The sequence below is a fragment of the Tursiops truncatus genome, chromosome 19, assembly GCF_011762595.2.
Source record: "Tursiops truncatus isolate mTurTru1 chromosome 19, mTurTru1.mat.Y, whole genome shotgun sequence".
Classification (NCBI taxonomy): domain Eukaryota; kingdom Metazoa; phylum Chordata; class Mammalia; order Artiodactyla; family Delphinidae; genus Tursiops; species Tursiops truncatus.
The window spans coordinates 52,906,694-52,926,977 of NC_047052.1; the positions used below are offsets into that span (position 1 = coordinate 52,906,694).

At 40.2% G+C, this 20,284-nt stretch overlaps 1 protein-coding gene across 4 annotated transcripts in view; it reads right to left on the bottom strand.

Annotated features, from left to right (window-relative positions):
• Window positions 1–6,126: 6,126 nt before the first annotated feature.
• The window catches only part of LOC109548670 (uncharacterized), a 31,612-nt gene continuing 17,454 nt past the window's right edge, over window positions 6,127–20,284 (bottom strand). The window contains exons 4-7 of one of the 4 annotated variants that reach the window (XR_012328218.1): window positions 13,690–17,186; window positions 10,970–11,724; window positions 9,504–9,668; window positions 6,127–8,428 (exon numbers count right to left, since the gene is read on the bottom strand). Coding sequence is in view for 1 of the 4 variants with exons in the window: in XM_073796695.1 (XP_073652796.1) it covers window positions 15,556–17,186 (1,631 nt within the window). In the remaining 3 variants the exon portion in view is untranslated. Of the gene's footprint in view, window positions 9,669–10,969; window positions 11,725–12,843; window positions 17,187–20,284 lie in introns of those variants that run through there. The other 3 variants (XR_012328219.1, XR_012328217.1, XM_073796695.1) reach the window with 3 other exon arrangements.

A 20,284-nucleotide genomic window follows, 5' to 3' on the forward strand; every position in this document is an offset into this window, starting at 1 on the left:
CTGGCCCTGAGGGCACCGCCAGCTGAGATCCACGTCTTCAGCCAGGCCTGGGCACTGGCGGGAGCGTCTAGTCTGGGTGCTGGACCAACGCTCCTGGGCAGGGCAACCGGCCTGCGCAGGGAAACCCTCCTCTTAGCCGGGGCCTGGACTTCTGAAAGCTGAGCCTCGGGACCTTGCCCTTTCTTGTCAGAACAGAGAATAACATTTGTTTTGGTGGAGGTTTCCAGGAACGTCGTGACCTGACCTCAAGAACAAGGGATCTGACAGCAAGAAGTGTGCAAAAACTAACCACACCCCTCCCTCACCTTTCCTGTAAAGGGGCTTTGCTGAAAGCTTTCTGGGAGTTCAGGGTTTTTATGGCATGAACCACCGGTCTCTTTGCACGGCCCTGCGATAAACCTTTCTCTGCTCCAAACTCCGACGTTTTGGTATTGTTTCGCCTCACTGTGCATGGGGCACATGGACTTGCACTCAGTAACAAATACATTCAAGAAGGATTCTGTGTATCTTGAATAGTCACAACCCGCCCAGTCATTTGTTTTTGTGAATACTGTGATACAGGGATCAACTTTCTTTTTTCCTCTGTATAGATAATTGTCCCAGCAGCTTTATTTAAAGTGAGGCTCTTCTGCACTGTTCGGCAGTTTCGTCTCCATCATAAATCAAGCGTCCATATCTGTATGGCCCTGATTTAGGACGTTGTTCTGTTCCATTGCTCTCTCGTTTATTCCTGGGCCAATACTACTCTGATTTAGCTACGGGATCATTTCTAAGTCTTAGGTCTGATAAAGCAAGGCCGCCTACTGTATTCTTTTTCTACAAGAGTGTCCTTGTTTTCTTGGCCCTTTATATTTTCCCATAAAATTTTACCTCAACTTGTCAACTTCCACAGAAGTTGGAAGTGTCATACTTCCCTTCAGTTCTTCAGAGATGGTTTCTTTTAGGTCCTCAAACATATTTATAATAGCTGATTTAATGTCTTCGTGTAGTAATGACATATGAGACCCCTCAGATAGTGTCTATGGATTGCTTTTTCTCCTGTGTAAAGGCCGTACTTTCCTGTTCTTTGTGTATCACTTTTTTGCCGAAGCTAGACGTTTTAGAAAATACAGTGTTGTTACTTTCGGTATCAGATAACCCCTTCTCCTCAGAATTCGTTGCTATTGCTGCTACTGTTGTTGCAGTTAGTTCAGTGACATTCCTGGTCTGTTTCCCTTGCAGGGTGCAGTCACTGAAGTCTCTGCCTGGTTAGCTTCCTTAGTTGTCCTGAGTCAGTGAGTTCTTCACCTTTTGCCAAGGGTAGTTTGTGCCTTAATGCTCCACTACTTTATTTTTTATTATATTATTATTATTATTTTTTTTTTTTGCAGTACGCTGGCCTCTCACTGCTGTGGCCTCTCCCGTTGCGGAGCACAGGCTCTGGACGCGCAGGCTCAGAGGCCACGGCTCACGGGCCCAGCCGCTCCGCGGCATGTGGGATCTTCCCGGACCGAGGCACGAACCCGTGTCCCCTGCATCAGCAGGCGGACTCCCAACCACTGTGCCACCAGGGAAGCCCTTTTTTATTATTTTTAAAATTTTAACTATTGTTGATTTACAATATTGTGTTAGTGTCAGGTGTACAGCTTCAGATTCTTTTCCATTATGTTATTACAAGAGGTGGAATATAGTTCCCTGTGCTCTACAGTAAATCCTTGTGTTTATCTACTTTCTATATGGTCATGTATATCTGTTAGTCCCATACTCCTAATGTATTCCCCAACCCCTCCCTCTACTACTACTTCGATGCTTAGGCAGTTTACAAGTCTGCCCTAGCCTTCTCTTCCTGCTGCAGGATTTCAAGGTCAGCCAGAGGTGAATTATCAGTGACCTTCAGGTCTTTTCTGGGCATGTACATTTCCCTGTGTAGGTGCGTGGCCTTTTAGATCCTCAGGAATGTGTCATAGTGCTTAACAGCTCCTTGTGAGTATCTCATTCTTGACATTCCTTTTAAAATTTTTGGCCAAGCTAATGTTTTCCCCAACTGGTTTTGCGGCCTTAAGCTACCACAGTGTTAAACAATTGAGACTGTTTTTTGCCAAATGGTTTTCATGGCTACTGTAGCTGTGAGGTTGCTGTTTTTCTAAAGCTAGTACAGAACTGCGGAGGGGGGATGGGAGTAAACAAGGTTAGAACTCCACAAACCCCACTGTTTTTACTGAGGTTCAAAATTTTTTCTTGACTAAAAATGCTCTTCAGGTTGTTTGTACGCCTTTGGTTAATTTCTAGAGTCGTAATAAAGTTGACTTTAATCATTTTTCCAGTATTTTTAAATTTTTTAAAATATCTTTATTGGAGTATAATTGCTTTACAGTGTTGTGTTAGTTTTTGCTGTGCAACAAAGTGAATCAGCTATACATATACATATATCCCCATATCTCCTCCCTCTTGCGTCTCCCTCCCACCCTCCCTATCCCACCCCTCTAGGTGGTCACAAAGCACCGAGCTGATCTCCCTGTGCTATGCAGCTGCTTCCCAGTAGCCATCCATTTTACATTTGGTAGTGTATATACGTCCATGATACTCTCTCACTTCGTCCCAGCTTCCCCTTCCCCCTCTGTGTCCACGAGTCCGTTCTCTATGTCTGTGTCTTTATTCCTGCCCTGCCACTAGGTTCATCAGTACCGTATTTTTTAGATTTCATATATATGCGTTAGCATTAGCAGACGGTATTTGTTTTTCTCTTTCTGACTTACTTCACTCTGTATGACAGAATCTAGGTCCATCCACCTCACTACAAATAACTCAATTTCGTTTCTTTTTATGGCTGAGTAATATTCCATTGTATATATGTGCCACATCTTCTTTATCTATTCATCTGTCGATGGACACTTAGGTTACTTCCATGTCTTGGCTACTGTACATAGAGCTGCATTTTTCCAGTATTTATGTTGCTTTCATGAAACAGTGGGTTTACACAGGTCCTCTGCTATTTTGGAAGTCCTGCCTCCTCACCATTTAGTTTTGCACAATAATCTAATAAGATACAATTTATTAATTTTATAGGTAAATACCCTAAATCTTATAATAAGCTGCTTCCCGTGAGTTATAATTATTGTTGGCACACAAAGCCAGCACTGCTTATCAATATACAATATTGCATCCGATTTAATAATTGCCCTAATAAACCATTAAACTTATGATATATCCCAAAATTATTTCTGTCCAACTTCACTTCCGTCCTTCCATCAATGACTTCAAAGGAAAAACAACCACAAAGCATCAAGATAACACTAACACTTATGCACTATTGTATTTATTTGATTGTTTGTCTGCCTTCTGAGTGAAGCTGGAAGCCTCCACATGGCTTAGTCAGTGTCGTCCAAATCTTTCCATCATCAGTATCTTGGGTGTATGTCTGTCACGTGCTGGACATCCATATATCCTTGTGTGAATGTGTATATACATATATAGACACACAAAAATATATACATATACATTTTTGGGGGGGACTTCCCTGGCGGTTCAGTGGTTAAGACTCCATACTTCCACTGCAGGGGGCAAGGGTTTGATCCCTGGTTGGGAAATTAATATTCTGCATGCTGCATGGTGCAGCCATTTTTTTTTTTTTTTTTTTTTTTGGCTGCTTTGGGTCTTTGTTGCTGCGCACGGGCTTTCTCTAGTTGTGGCGAGCAGGCTTCTCATTGCGGTGGCTTCTCTTGTTGCAGAGCACGGGCTCTAGGCACGGGGGCTTCAGTAGTTGCAGCATGCAGGCCCTAGAGTGAGCGGGCTTCAGTATTTGTGGCTCGCAGGCTCTAGAGCGCAGGCTCAGTAGTTGTGATGCACGGGTTTAGTTGCTCCGCAGCATGTGGGATCTTCCCAGACCAGGGATTGAACCTGTGTCCCCTGCATTGACAGGTGGATTCTTAACTACTGCACCACCAGGGAAGTTCAGTGGCCATTTTTTTTTAATGACCACCTACAGAGTTAGTTCATTAAAGAGTGAACAACAGCACCCCATAGCCCTGTTGGTCTAAAGAACCAAAGGACAAAGTTCAGGATAACCACAGAGGCTGCAAAGGAAATCTGAAAAAAAAGAGAGCCACAAAGGCAGTACCACAAATTTTAGATACAACATCTATCTTAAGACTCTGGCTGACCCTGAATGTGCATGCATGGGGTAGATACCAAGCAGTCCCCCATAGCCTAAAATAACTGAGATTTCAGAATATGGAGTTTAAGTTTAGGCAAATTGTCTGTTGGAGAAAAAACAATCTATACTCTTTGGGGAAACACAACCAAAATTCAACCTCTACGATGTATCAGTATACAATCCAAAATTACTAAACATACAAAGAAACAAGAAAATGTAACCCAAACTCAAGACAAAAAATCATCAATGGAGACTAAACCCAAGATAACTCAGATGCTGGAATTGGCAAACAATGATTTTAAAGCAGATTTTATAACTATGATCAAGGGAATAAAGAAAAATAGTAACTATATAAGGAACCAAATGAAAATTCCAAACATCCAAAATTTAAAAATCACTGAATATGACAGAAGAGTCATTGGACTTGGAAAGAGATCAATAGAAATGAACCACTTGAAAGAGAGAAGAAAGATGGGGAGGAAAATAGAGTGGAAAGTACCTGTGAGAAAATATTTTTAAAGTATAAAACAAATAAATGGATTTTCCCACAGATAAAGAATTATAAAAAACGGATAAAATATTCAAAAACAACTATTTAGAGGAACCAGAAAGCATCCCCCAACATACAGAAGTTGAAGGACAGTTTACATGTACTTGATAAAGTGCAACCACAAGGATTTATGGCCTGAAGCTAGGGTAGCAGAACCTATATTGATGACAGTGGAACCTACGTCAATGGCAATGGAAAATAGCAGCCCTTACCATCTCAAAGTGCCAGAGAACAGAACTTAGGGACTTTTTTCTTTTTTTTTTTTTGGCCGCACCCAGCAGCTTGAGGGTCTTAGTTTCCCCACCAGGGATTGAACTCTCACCCCCAGCAGTGAAAGTGCAGAGTCCTAACCACTGGACTACCAGGAATTCCCAGGGATTTTTTTAAAAACCTGGAAATTTATAGGGGAAATCCTGGAAGTGAGAGAATTGAAGAAGGAATAAACACTCAAATCTAAATATGAATTCTTCCCAAACCCCTGACACCAAAACTGCACAGAGGCGGGGGCGATCCCAGAAGGCCTGGGGAACTTCTCTGCAACTTCTAAATAAAAAGGATTTTAAAAAGTGCTTAAAGTTAAATGATACAGAAAATATTCTAAGTCTTAGAATTTCTATTAGAGCTACTCTTAGAGGTAAATTTATATCCTAAATGTTGATATAAGAAGAAAATTAAAACTGAAGAGGGGACTTCTCTGGTGGCTCAGTAGTTAAGAATCCGCCTGCTAATGCAGGAGACACGGGTTCGAGCCCTTGTGCGGAAAGATTCCACATGCTGTGCAGCAACTAAGCCCGAGTGCCACAACTGCTGAGCCTGTGCTCTAGAGCCCACGAGCCACAACTACTGAACCTGCATGCCACAACTACTGAAGCCCATGCGCCTAGAGCCTGTGCTCCACAATAAGAGAAACCACCACAATGAGAAGCCCACGTACTGCAACTAAGAGTAGCCCCTGCTCGCCGCAACTACAGAAAGCCCACGCACAGCAACAAAGACCCAACACAGCCAAAAATAAATAAATAAAATTAAAAACAAAACAAACCTGAACAGAAAATACCAAACATTTATGTAGTAAAACAAATATTCCCCTCAAAAAAAAAGAAGCAGAAAGAACTTAAAATGGCACTTTTAATTACTACCATAACTGACCTAGGATAGGCATACCTGGCAGGTCTCTTTTAAGTATTGTTTTCTTTTCAAATTATTTGTGATTTTCTCCTCTAAATGAATTATAGGATCAGTTTAAGTTTTGGTTGAAATTTCTCTAAATTCACAGATAAAGACAGAGCAACTAACATCCATATAATATTGTGAGATATATTTCTTAATTATTTCCCCTTCTTTACTGCTTTTAAGGCAATGATTTTTACTTATTTTCAGCTTGCACTTTTCTTCTTAACCTGTTTTTTTGGGGGGGAGGCTGCATATTGATTTGCTTCTTTTTTTTTTTGCGGTATGCGGGCCTCTCACTGCTGTGGCCTCTCCCATTGCGGAGTACAGGCTCCGGACGCGCAGGCTCAGCGGCCATGGCTCACGGGCCTAGCCTCTCCGCAGCATGTGGGATCTTCCCGGACCGGGGCACGAACCCGTGTCCTCTGCATCGGCAAGCGGACTTTCAACCACTGCGCCACCAGGGAAGCCCTGATTTGCTTCTTATTTTCTAATTTTTCTTGCTTGTGTACAAGAAAGTTATTGATTATCATCTCTTATCCCTCTAACAGAACAATCCCATTGCTATTCATATTCTTTCCATTGATTCTCTCGGACTGTCCGGCAAGGCTGTTATCAGCAACTAGTGACGATGTTGAATCTTTTCTCCCATTTAAACCTGACTGCACCCTTGCTTCCCTCCCATGCATTCTCCAAAGCAGGCAGACTGGTACATTTCAAACCTGGTTTGTATCACATCACTCCCCTCGATAAGCTTTGACAGACTTCCCAGTCTATTTAGGATAAAAGACAAAATCCTTCATCCTGTCCCAGCTTTATCTTCCACTGTTCCTCTCCTCACCCAGGACACTTCAGTTACACAGGTGTCTTTTTGATGACTTGAGTTTTCAGGCTCATTCCTGCATCAGGGACATCTGACATTCTCTTCTTTCTGCCTGCAGCATTTCCCACAATCTACTGTATATACCGGCATAGTCATTATTTTGGTCTCAGCGAACATCACTCTATCTGAGAGGCCACCTCTAATCCTTCATTCTAAATTAGGTACCACCAGTTATTTTCTCTTAGAGCAAAAATTCTTTAGCTTTCATCCAGGTCTCTTTCTGCTATTTACCTAAGATTTTGTACTTAATTTGCATTTCACCCCTTGAGCTTAAATTTAGTATCAGCAGGAGGCATGTTTGTCCTGGTACCTCTACCCAGCCAGCACTCAGCGGACTATGTGGCCCGCAGGACATGGTCAGCAAATTTTTGTGAAACGATAGTAATAATTGAATTTCATCGGAACCATGCTCAACCACTCTCCCATGTGGCCGTCCATCACATTTCTGGAGGCATCACAGTTACTCATGGCCCCATAGGAGGCAAGGTATATGACTGACTTTTTGACATTTTTTTCCTAGTTAAAATACACACACACACACACAAAGGATTTAAAATAACCCAATAGATGAATTTAATACCATCTTTACCAACAAACAAGAATGGTTTTCAAAAATAGTTAATAAGCAGCAAATTTCTCCAGGATTCTGCTTTTTCCATTTTAATGTCAATACGGTATACCAGGGAACAAAGAAAGTTATATATAAGACTAAGCTCTTACAACAATAAAAAATGATAGTTTTGTTTGAATATCATGAGGGACTCCACATACTAAGGAGAAAGTGTGTCCCCAAAAGCAGCTGGGCCTGAAGAATAAAGGTTGAAGATCTGGGTTAGAGTCTGGGACTATTATATTAGATCTACGTACAAATCAGTTTGATTGCCACCATATCTCTGCCTTTTGTGATCTATTTATGTCTTTTTTCTAATGTTTCTCCTTCAGCACAAATTGTAACAGGACCCACTTGCATGTCTGTCCTGAGGAGACTTTTCTACATATAAAGTAACAATGTTGGCTCCAAAAGAGACCTAAAGACAGTAGTGCTGAGCTCCTCCACAGTTCCCTCCCTACTGACCTTAGTCAACATGACCACCCTCGTTTACTCCAGTAATGAGGGGTCCTGCCAGGGTCAAAGGCTCTAAAACATGATAGAGAATGACAGCCTTGTTATGGATCAAATCAGGCCTGGGTGAATTAGTGTTTCCTTCCAAATTAACTCTTAAAATGACACGTGGGCCTGATACATCATATCCTACCATATCCCAGCCCTGCTCTAGGCTCACGATGAAATGTGCACTGTAATCCACGTTTTGTGAGACCAGAAAAATAAGCATACAAAGAGTGACAATGTACTGAGTATTGACCCTGCGCCAGGCACTGCTCTCACAGTTTTTAAATTTTATTTATTTATTGAGGCTGCATTGGGTCTTCGTTGCCGTGCACAGGCTTTCTTTAGTTGCGGCTGGCGGGAGCTACTCTTCATTGTGGTGCGCGGGCTTCTCATTGCGGTGGCTTCTCTTGTTGCTCTAGGCGTACGGGCTCAGTAGTTGTGGCTCCTGGGCTCTAGAGTGCAGGCTCAGTAGTTGTGGTGCATGGGCTTAGTTTGCTATAGATGAAAAGTTTCTGCAATAGGACTCAAGATGTCTGCTGAGTTTGCTTTTTCCACCTGGTGCTTGGTGCTTCATGGGTTTCTCTTTATGGAAAAAAAAAAAATTGACAGCAGGGACAAGTGGGAAAACCTTGAGTACTGCAAGTGCCGTAGAGGCAAGCATCAGGCAGAAATAAATATGAAAATGAAAATGGAATTGTAAAGAACAGATCAAGAACTGGTGAGTCAGGCACAGTCAGACTTGCTACTTGGAGCTGGGGGCAGTGATGTTTGAGAGAGTTCCCGGCTGCCAGAGTGCTGGAAACAAACCCTGTATCTTCAAGGAGACTGACTTGAAGACAATAAAAGAAAAGGCAGGTTGGATTTGGAAGAGACTTATTCACGTAAGGGGGAAGTATAAAGACAGATATGACAAGTGGAAGTGATTAGGAAGATAGAAACACAGATAAAGGGGTGAAATTAGAACAGAGCTACCCATTTCTGTATTTCTAATCCATTTTCCAGTAAGCGGCTCACAGTCCGTTCAGAGAAAATACCAGGAGATACAATTTATTGATGAGCTTTCGCATGTAGGGCTACGAACAGGCCCTTCATATAAGTTAATACTGAATGCTCAGTGTAAAAGAATATTCTTGTTCTATATTACATGGATGGAAAATGAGGCAGAGAGATTTTTTTTAACTTTCTCAAGGTCACTAAATTCCAGTAAATGGCAGGCTAGGTCTGATCTGACCCAAGGTATGTAAATACTGTCTGAGTATTAGTTTTAAAATAAATTTAAATCAGACTGGTTTCTCTTTTGTTACTAGATTAAAGGTGACTCAGTATGGAAGTTTCTAATTCAAAGTCAGTCAGTGGATAATTCAAATCCTACTAGCCAATTTTAAGAAAGCAGATTTTTGATAAACAACAAAATCCTACTGTATAGCACAGGGAACTATGTTCAATATCCTGTGATAAACCATAATGGAAAAGAATATGAAAAAGAATGTATACATATACGTATATATACCCACACACACATATGTGTATATATATGTATATGTATAACTGAATAACTTTGCTGTACAGCAGAAATTAACACAACATTGTAAATCACCTACAATAAATAGGAATGCAAGAGATTTCTGTGCATTAATTTTGTATCCTGCTACTTTACCAAATCCATTGATTAGCGCTGGTAGTTTTCTAGTAGCATCTTTAGGATTCTCTATGTATAGTATCATGTCATCTGCAAACAGTGACAGCTTTACTTCTTCTTTTCCGATTTGGATTCCTTTTATTTCTTTTTCTTCTCTGATTGCTGTGGCTAAAACTTCCAAAACTATGTTGAATAAAATTAAAAAAAGAGAGAAAGCAGATTTTTTTCCCCTTTTAAGGTTTAAGGGGCACTGCATCACAAAGCCAAAGCAAAAAAAGAAAAACACGGATCTGTTTAAAGGGGTTATCCTCTGCTATGGAAATCTTTGCTGAGAAGAAATTCCTAAGTACATCTTCGATAGCCTTCTTTGCTGAATAAGAGATAATGTTTGGATGTAATGTCTCATTATTCATAAGTTTTCTTGGGATTAATTCACTGGTATACTGGTAAATGTGGGTGTGGTCTAGATACAGTCTCTCTCTCTGTCTCTCTCTCTCACACACACACACACAAACACACAGAGAGAAGAGTCATTCAGATTCTTCCCACAAAATGTCCAAACAACACAAGATGGAATTGGGGAATCAATATAGAATTACAGAGAGATAGGGTGAAGTTTGATGACAGTGTGACCAGCTGTGTGTCTGGCTGCAAAATACTGGCTCTAGAATCATGCGGGAGAGACCGTCATGACTACCATTTGCTAGAGACTTGCTGTGGGCCGGCATATCACCCTCTTTAATGTTCATTCACTCTATTCAGTATTCAGAGTGACACTGTTCCTATTCCTGGCTCACAGGTTGGGAAGCTGAGACTCAGGAGCTCCCAATCCCCCAGACTGTAGGAGGCAGAGCCAGGAATTGAAGATAAGCCGCTCTGGCCTCCAGAGGCTGGACTCTTACGCAGGATTGCTTTTAAACTGTGCCTTTCAGTGACAAAGAAAAGCATACAATATTGTAACCCCTCTAGGTCCCATGCCCATGCGTTTCTCCAGGTCCGTCCAGATTCTGGAATCTGTCTGTGAGGGCAATAGTGGAGCAGTGTGAGTCTGAGTGCAAATGTGTGTGCAGAGAACAGGGACCACAGCTGAACAGTCTGAACATTAACCCTGAACTCTAGACATCAAAATTTCTCAACTCTGAGTCTAGTTCTCAGTGGTTTGAGTTGATGGAAAACCTAGTCTCCAATCTTAAGGGGAAAGAGCAGTAGGAAGAAAAGCAACCCTTATCCTCAGGCTGGACTCAGCCTCAGCAATGTCCATTCCCCTTCCAGCGGAGTACCCACGACCATCTACTGCTGCTGTGTGGTCTCCGGTGTTACACCTTCCCCATCCCTCTCTCAGTCCAGGAAAGAGTCCAGCTGAGACAAAACTGTCCTGAGACCCAAGGGGAAACCTCTGTCCTGTCCAGTTCCTCAGCTGCTCTCTCCTCTTAGGCACTGTCTCCCAAACCTTGTTCAAGTCCGAGCCATAAGCAAACACTCACCAGGGTTTATCTCTGCTTTGGAAACGGGCAGCAGGACTGTGGCCGTCAGTAAATACGTGCCATGTAAGCCAAAGCGGTTATGTGTCTTGAGATCACGAGTCCATCTCCCCCCAAATCTCTGCAATTACCCTGTCACCTGTGAGGCACCGACATTATCTGCAAAGGGATTGTGGTGTATCTGCAAAGAAGCGGTAAACGTTAGTCCCAAGCCAGCATCTGCAGGTCCTGGGGATTAAGACAGAATTAATTAAGAGCAGGTGCAGCTGAGGGGGAAACTTTCCTGAGTCCACTGCTGTGAACTGTGTGTGTGTGAGGGAGCGTGGGATAGACAGGGCACTCAGCGCTGTGCTGAGACAGCAAAGTGGATCCTCATCTCCAATTCCTGCCCCAAACCCACCCCCAGGGTCATGGGGATGAGATCTGTCATGTTCATACTGGACTCTGAGCTTCAGTGTTATAATAGGGAAGAATAACTGACTCCATATTACATCTGTTTTTTACTTTAACTTTTGTGCTCTGTTGCCTGTGCTTAGTCATGATGGCTCTGAACCTTTTGTTAAAAAAAAAAAAAAAAGAGGGCTTCCCTGGTGGCGCAGTGGTTGAGAGTCCGCCTGCCGATGCAGGGGACACGGGTTCGTGCCCCGGTCCGGGAAGATCCAACATGCCGTGGAGTGGCTGGGCCTGAGCCATGGCCGCTGGGCCTACGCGTCCGGAGCCTGTGCTCCGCAACAGGGGAGGCCACAACAGTGAGAGGCCTGCATAGCGCAAAAAAAAAAAAAAAAAAAAAAAAAAAAAAGTTCATGCATGTTCTTGGATGTTCAACAATGTTTATTTGCATCTTGGTACTTAAAAGACTTATTTATTGGAGGCGAACCATTATCTTTGTTATACTGAGCCTTCTCATTTAATAGACAATCTACTTCCTTTATTTTGGTCATCTTAAAGGTCTTTCAATAAAGTGATATAAATCTTTCAAATTCTCTCATAATTTTTATTGTGAATAGAGAACTTTTCAAAAGTGTTCTGATTATCGCTAGTGCCTGAAGTTGCAAGCAAGCATCTAGAGAATTCTACTAGATTCCTTTTATTTTTTTTTTCTTGAAGTATAGTTGATTTACAATGTTGACTTAATTTCTGCTGTACAGCAAATTGATTCAGTTTTATATATATATATATATACACATATATATATCTACATACATACATATATATACACATTCTTTTTTTATGTTCTTTTCCATTATGGTTTATGACAGGATATTGAATATAGTTCCCTGTGCTATACGGTAGACTCTCATTATTTTACATGGTTGTCTGTGGGTTCTCCTCTTTCCACATAGGCAATCACATCATCTGCAAATAATGACAAGTTTATTTCCTATTTTAAACCCTTTAGTTGTTATTACTGTCATGCTGTGCTGGTTAAGACCTCCAGCAGAGTGTTAAGCAGGAATAGAGGCAGCAGACTTGTACCTCAATGGTGAACAACTAGGGAACGTCTTCAAACTTTCATCATTAAATATGATGTTAGCTATAAAGTTCTGGTAGCTAATATCTATTAAGTTAAAGAAGATATATTTGGGCTTCCCTGGTGGCGCAGTGGTTGAGAGTCTGCCTGCCAATGCAGGGGACACGGGTTCGTGCCCGGGTCCGGGAAGATCCCACATGCCGCGGAGCGGCTGTACCCTTGAGGCATGGCCGCTGAGCCTGCGCGTCTGGAGCCTGTGCTCCGCAATGGGAGAGGCCACAGCAGTGAGAGGTCCGCGTACCGCAAAAAAAAAGAGATATATTTACACCGGTTTTGCTGAGCAGGTTTTTTTTTTGTAAGCAACTTGATTTTTATCTGCATTTTGAGTGCAAAGTTTCTTGCAATGTTATTCTTTTCAAATATACTTTTATTGATGTAAAAATTCACAAAACATAAAATTAACCATTTCAAAGTATACAATTCTGTGACCACTTACTCTATTGACAATGTTATGCAACCACCACCTCTATCTAGTTTCAAAACATTTTCATTATTCTAAAAGAAAACTACATATCCATTAATCATTCAGTCTCAATTTTTCCTTCCCCCCAGGTCCTGGTAACCACCAATTTGCTTTATGTCTCTATAGATTTACCTATTCTGCACATTTCATATAAATAGAAATACAATATGTGATCTCTTGTGTCTGGCTTCTTTCACTCAGTGTACTGTTTTTGAGGCTTATTCATGTTATAATGTATATCGATACTTCACTTGTATGGGTGATTAATATTCCATTATACATATATGTGTATGTATAGGTACATGTATATACACATACCACATTTTGTTTTTCCAATAACCCACTGCTGGGCATCTGAGTTGTTTCCACCTTCTGGCTATTGTGAATAGTGCTGCTATGAATAACGTTATGCAAGTATTTAAGTACCTGTTTTCAATTTCATTGGGTATATACCCAAGAGTGGAATTCCTGGGTCATATAGTAATTCTATATTTAACTTTTTAGAGAGACCACCAACTTTTTTTTCCATAGCAATGGAACCATTTTATATGCCAGCAATGTGCAAGAGTTCCAATTTCTGCAATTATTCTTAATATTAGAATAATACCAGGCATTTTAGGAAATGCTAAGAGGAAAGGAAATGTTTGTAGTGCCCAAGGACATGTTATAATAATGATTCCAAAGTTCCTGTTTGACACAGCAGTGGAAATACAATGCACTTGAACTCACCACACATAACCCTGTCTTCTTCCCTCCTTCAGTCTCATGTGCTGCTTGTTTTTTAGTATTTTATGTACATCTTTTATCATCTTTGGATATTTCAAAAATAAGGCTCTAGAAAAATGTAGGCTTTAAGAAGTGATGTATCATCACAGTTGGCAGAAATACTAAAAAAGACAGTAAAAATAAGGACAACAAACTTATGTGATGTAATTCTTTAGACTTATTAATGAGTCAAATTACATATTAAATTTTGATTTATAAGGAAATAGAACATTTCTATTTATATTAGATTATATTACTCAACATTCTATGCCTATGCTGGAAATTTATTAAACTCTAAAAATTACATTCTTCATGTAATTCCAAAAATAAAAATAAAATTAGATACATAAAGCCCATTTTATGTAGTATATAGTCTATAACATAACTCTTACAAACCTTGGTTGAAATCCAACTGATCCTTATGTTCTATTTTTTTTTTATATTCAAACAGCATTGTATTTGCAGTGAAAATACCTAATATTTGTAGTAGAATATTCTCTGGAATCCTTTCTAAAACAATTATATTAAACCCTTAGAAAATTATTTCATTCTATAGTTTCCAGATTTTACTTAATTACTCAAATCTAGAATGCCACCAAATGTAGAAAAGCCCTAACAATGAAATGATGACATTCCATCAACTATAACATGCATCACAGTTTAAGATACAGTCAGATGTGAAGAAATAAAACCATGAAATGCAAAAATAAAATATAATTTATCACTGATGCTTTTGCCACATTCATAAAGTCTCTGTGTGGAGCAAATTGTTTCTGTTTTCAAGAGCTCATGGTGCTTAATGATAGCCAATCCTCCATAGGAAGCATTTTCAGTGACTGTAATCACAGTTTTTCTGTAATGTATGAGTTTACTGAAGTAGAAGTTTACTGGAGTAGTATAGAAATATCATTCCTTAAGGATTTTATAACTTCATTGAATCTAGAAATTATCCCCCTGAGAATGGAGTCTTTCTGCTATATGAGTTAGTGGGCAATTAAGGAGCTCTGAATTGTAAATAAAGCATTTTGACAATCACTGCAATTCGCACCCTTTTGTGGCGAAAGGCAGACTTTAACTATATCCACTGGACTCTCTCCTGAATTAAGTAACTGGTGTTTAATATGTCACTTTCAAAAGCTTTCCACATTCCTTGTTTCAAAAAGATTTATCTCTTATATGAATCTGTGGATGATTAGCGAGCTTTGACATCTATATGAAGGATGTACTACATTAACAAGGCTTTCCTCCTATCTGGGTTTGTTGATGTAAGGAAGACATGCATTATCGGAAGATATGCATTAAGACTACCACATTCACTGCACCTACAGGATCTCTCTCCTGTACAAGATGTTCAAAGAGTTTTGAGTTTCTAGGGAATACTGTCATTATCACAACATTCCTGAAATTTCTATTTTTATGTACAATGAGATGTAATTTTTCTTAGCTTGGCTGCATTCACTGCAACTGTAGGGTCCCTCTCCTGAATGAATACCATAATGTCTAACAAATATGACTTGAAAAAGAATAATTTCCCACTTTCCCTGCATCCATAGGTTTTTACCTCCTAAATGCATAGGCTGTGGCTTTCAAATAAAGTCTTTTGACAATTGCTGCCTTTATAATGTTTCTTTTTTGGTGAGATTCCCTATGGTATAATGAGGAGATGTCTTCAGGTGGAAGATGTACAACTTTCATTCCATATATAAGGTTTCTTTCCTACAGGAGTTCCAAAAGGGTCTATATAATCAGAGCGTTCATAGGCATTTCTATTCTGTATGAGTTCTCTGAGTAGATAAGATTAATCAAAAGAGATTTCTCACATTCCCACAGTCATTGCATAGAGGATTTTCCTCTATGCTGAGTTTGCTGATGATTAGCCAGGGCTGATTTCCGAAAGAAGGCTTTCTGACATTCATTGCACCTATAGGGTCTCTCTCCTGTGTGAGTTCTCCGGTGACCAATGAGAGTTGACAAAGTAGCAAACGTTTTCTTACAATTGCAGCATTCATATGGTCTCTCTCCTGTATGAATTCTCTGATGTACAGTAAGATAGGATTTAGCTGCGAAAGCTTTGTCACATACACTACATTTGAATGGTTTCTCACCTGTATGGGTTCTCTGATGTATAATGAGAGTTGACTTACAGGACAGAACCTTCCCACATTCACTGCATCCATACGACTTTACCCCAGAATGACAATTTTGTAGATGGTTAGTGAGACCTGACTTCTGGATGAAAGCTTGTTGACATTCATTACATCCATAAGGCCTCTCTCCTGTGTGAATTCGCTGATGAATCATGAGATGTGCCTTAGTGGAGAAGGCTTTCTCACAATTTACGCATTCATACGGTCTCTCTCCTGTATGAATTCTCTCATGTACAATGAGATGTGCCTTTGATGTGAAGGCTTTATCACATGCACTGCATTTGAAGGGTTTCTCACCTGTATGGCTTCTCCGATGTATAATGAGAGTTGACTTAGAGGACAAAACCTTCCCACATTCACTGCATTCATGGGATTTCCCTACTGCATGATGAGTTTTCTTATGATTACTGAGATCTGACTTCTGGATGAAGGCTTGTGGACATTCACTGCATCCATATGGTCTCTCTCCTGTGTGAATTCGCTGATGAATCAGGAGCTGAGCCTTTTTTGAGAAGGCTTTCTCACAATCTGAGCATTCATATGGTTTCTCTCCTGTGTGAGTTCTCTGATGTACAGTGAGATGTGTCCTAACCATGAAGGCTTTATCACATACTCTGCATCTGAAAGGTCTCTCTCCTGAATGAGTCCTCTGATGTAAAATGAGTTTTGACCTCCAAGGAAAAGCTTTCCCACATTTGTTGCATCCATAGGATTTCCCTTCTCTGTGATGGGTTTTCTGATGATAGATTAGTGCTGACTTTGTAATGAAAGATTTCTGACATTGACTACATCCAAATGGTCTCTCTCCTGTGTGAATTCGCTGATGAATCAGGAGCTGAGCCTTTTCTGAGAAGCCTTTCTCACAATCTGAGCATTCATATTGTTTCTCTCCTGTGTGAGTTCTCTGATGTACAGTGAGATATGTCTTAACCATGAAGGCTTTATCACATACTCTGCATCTGAAAGGTCTCTCTCCTGAATGAGTCCTCTGATGTAAAGTGAGTTGTTTTGACTTCCAAGGGAAAGTTTTCCCACATTTGCTGCATCCATAGGATTTCCCTTCTCTGTGATGGGTCTTCTGATGATAGGTGAGCACTGACTTTGTAATGAAGACTTTCTGACGTTGATTGCATCCATATGTTTTCTCTCCTGTGTGAGTTTCCTGATGAGTGATTAGCTTTAACTTACTGGGAAAGGCTCTCTTACAATCACAGCGTTCATGGGGTTTCTTTCCTGCATGAGTTCTCCAAGGCATGGTCATGAGTGGTTTACAAGTATTCACTGCACTTTTGTTGCATCCATATAGTTTCTTGCCTAAAGAAGTTGAGTCATAATTAGCAAGCTCTGACGTCTAGATTAAAGCCAGAGTACCCACGGAAGAATGAGCAAGACAGCAAAAGAAGGTTTTTTTTATCATTTACTATAAAAAATATTAGTGAGACAATCAGTAGAATCTGAATAAACTCTGTAGATTGGATAATAGTTCTGTAACAATATTAATATTCTGATTTTGATAACTGTATTGTTTATGTTTTTAAAATGACCTTGTTTCTAGGAAATACACACTTAGGTATTTAGGGGTAAAGAGTTCAGGAAAACAATATGTACCTCTGTGTGTGTGTGTGTGTGTGTGTGTGTGTGTGTGTGTGTGTGTAATGACAGATAGATAGACTATGATAAAGCAAATGTGGTTAAATTACCACTTAAGGATATCTGCAAAAACAATGTGCATAAAATTTGTGTATAATCTTGGGATTTCACATTAAGTCTAAACCATTTAGAAATAAATATTTTCAAAAAAAAATAAAGGAAGACATTTACATAAAACTATATAGAAGGGTTACTCATAAAGGCCTGAATGCAGAATGAATAAATTATTTTATATTCACACAATGGCATCCGGCACAGTACTCTGGTATTCTTGATCTAAATGCTCATTATACAGTGTGCTGATTGTAAAAATTAACTATGTTATACTTCAAATATTTTTATACAAAGAAGTAAACAAAAATATAGTCAGTAGTCAGGAAATGCTCACGTATAGGAGGACCCTGGAAGGAATTTGGATATTATACTAATAGTAACAGGATGCCATTCAAGGTAATAGTAGGAGACAGATGTACTAGTTTTCACTTTAAAAATGTCATCCATCCTGGACTTCCTTGGTGGTGCAGTGGTTAAGAATCTACCTGCCAATGAAGGGGACACGGGTTCGATCACTGATCCAGGAAGATCCCACATGTGGCGAGCAACTAAGCCTGTGAGCCACAACTACTGAAGCCTGCACACCTAGAGCCTGTTCTCCACAACAAGAGAAGCCACAACAATGAGAAGCCCATAGGCCTCGCTCACCGTAACTAGAGAAAGCCTGTGCACAGCAACAAAGAACCAATGCAGCCAAAATAAATAAATAAATAAAATTAAAATTCACCTTTTAAAAAAAATGTCATCCTTGGGCTTCCATGGTGGTACAGTGGTTGAGAGTCCACCTGCTGATGCAGGGGACACGGGTTCGTGCCCCAGTCCGGGAAGATCCCACATGCCGCGGAGTGGCTGGACCCGTGAGCCATGGCCGCTGAGCCTGCGCGTCCGGAGCCTGTGCTCCTTAACGGGAGAGGCCACAACAGTGAGAGGCCCGTGTACCGCAAAAAAAAAAAAAAAGTCATCCTTTGCGTATCTGTATCACAAGGTTTTAAATCTTGTGACATAAATACTTTTTTAGGTTTGTGGACTGTGGTTGTGAAAATTGGTAATGATCTGCTATGTCATATAGCATTTTTCTTAGATTATACGTTAGATATTTCTCTCTACCCTTCCACTTGAAGACTGTTCTTTCTGTATGATGGTTTATCTTCCCATACCCCTTTTTTTCTTTCCAAGTAACTGTCAAAACCTTATGTCTTTAAAAATCCAGATGTTTCTGAAGTTTATGTTCATGACCTTTGGGGGAGAGTAGCCCGAAACACTGACTTTCCTTACTTACTATTTATAAATAAATAAAAATAGTAAAATTTAAAAAATCATCTGGTTATTACGTGGAGAATAGAGAGAAATAAGATTAAAGAAGTGAGAGTATCTTCAAGTAAACTATAAAAATTTTGGCAAAAAATACTGGATATTGAGGCTTGAGTGAAAACAATAGTTACAGGAAAGAGTGGAGGCCCTCAGGATATAATAAGGAGACAGGAAGGTCAGACTTGGTAATGGATTAAATTTGTGGTGTGAGTGAAAAGAGGAACAAAAAGTGACATGAATTTGAGATAGATATTAGGTCTCCAAGTGCAGAAAGGAAGTATCCAGGTGACTATATGAGGATAAGGGAAGGTTTGGCCTGTAGACAGAAATTTGGGGGTCATCAGCCTATAAATAGTATTGTTAAGGCCATGAAATTTAATGAAATTACACTGCTAACAAATAATAGAAATAGACAAAGATGAGGCTTTATGCTTTCCAACTCTGAAGACTTTAGAAGATGCCCAGAGCATGGAGAAAGTCCATCCATCAGACACAACCAATGACTACAAAGGAAAGATGCCAACTAAAGTCTTGAAAAAATATCTGGGGGAAGCAGGTTAAAATAAAGGACCCTCAGCTTCTCACCTCAAGTGTAGTTATCCTATCCTACTGATTCTTTCTTCTCTAATTAATTCTGAAAGCAATAGCCAATGAACCTTCCCAAAGATTCAATATCATACTTAGAGACCACCACTGTGGTCAACATTCCCACCTTCTAGCTTGCTCTGATACATTCTCACATGGCCCACAGAAAGCCACCTGCACAGTGGACCAAATCTCCTTACCCCAGGATAAAAGGTGTTGCTGTATTAACTGGAAGAATTGTTACATTTGACCAGGTAAAAGAAGTGAAAACAAGAGATGTGGAGAAAACAGGAACTGACATTGCCAAAGAGGAAGCAGAAGAAAAGGAGGAAGTCTGGATGCTGCAAAGAAAATAATGTTCTACTGAACACTGAAACAAACCAAAAGAGAGAAAAAGAGGCACATCTTCCTTGAAACAGCAAGCAAGAGAGCCTTGCCAATGATTTAGGTATTTGTAATGACCTTCAGAGTTTTAGCCTTGTTAAACACATATGGAAGGGTCAACACTTCATGGCTAAGCACTTTACTTTCAAGGTCTCCCATCTTGCTGCTCTCTCAGTTGCTCACTCACTTGAAAAGTACTGACACTGCATTTCATCTTCTACTCTCCATGGCTCTTTTCCAGGTTTGAAATTAAGGATTATATGTGCTTTGGTAGCCTGATAGCCTGTTCATGGGCAATGACAAAGACTTGGACACTTACAATTGGACTTGGTGGGGGACGTCTAGGAAGAGTACAGAATGTTTCAGGAATGGACGCACTTTGACCTTGGCATATTAAAAATCTAATGAAGGTGAAAACACGTTAATTT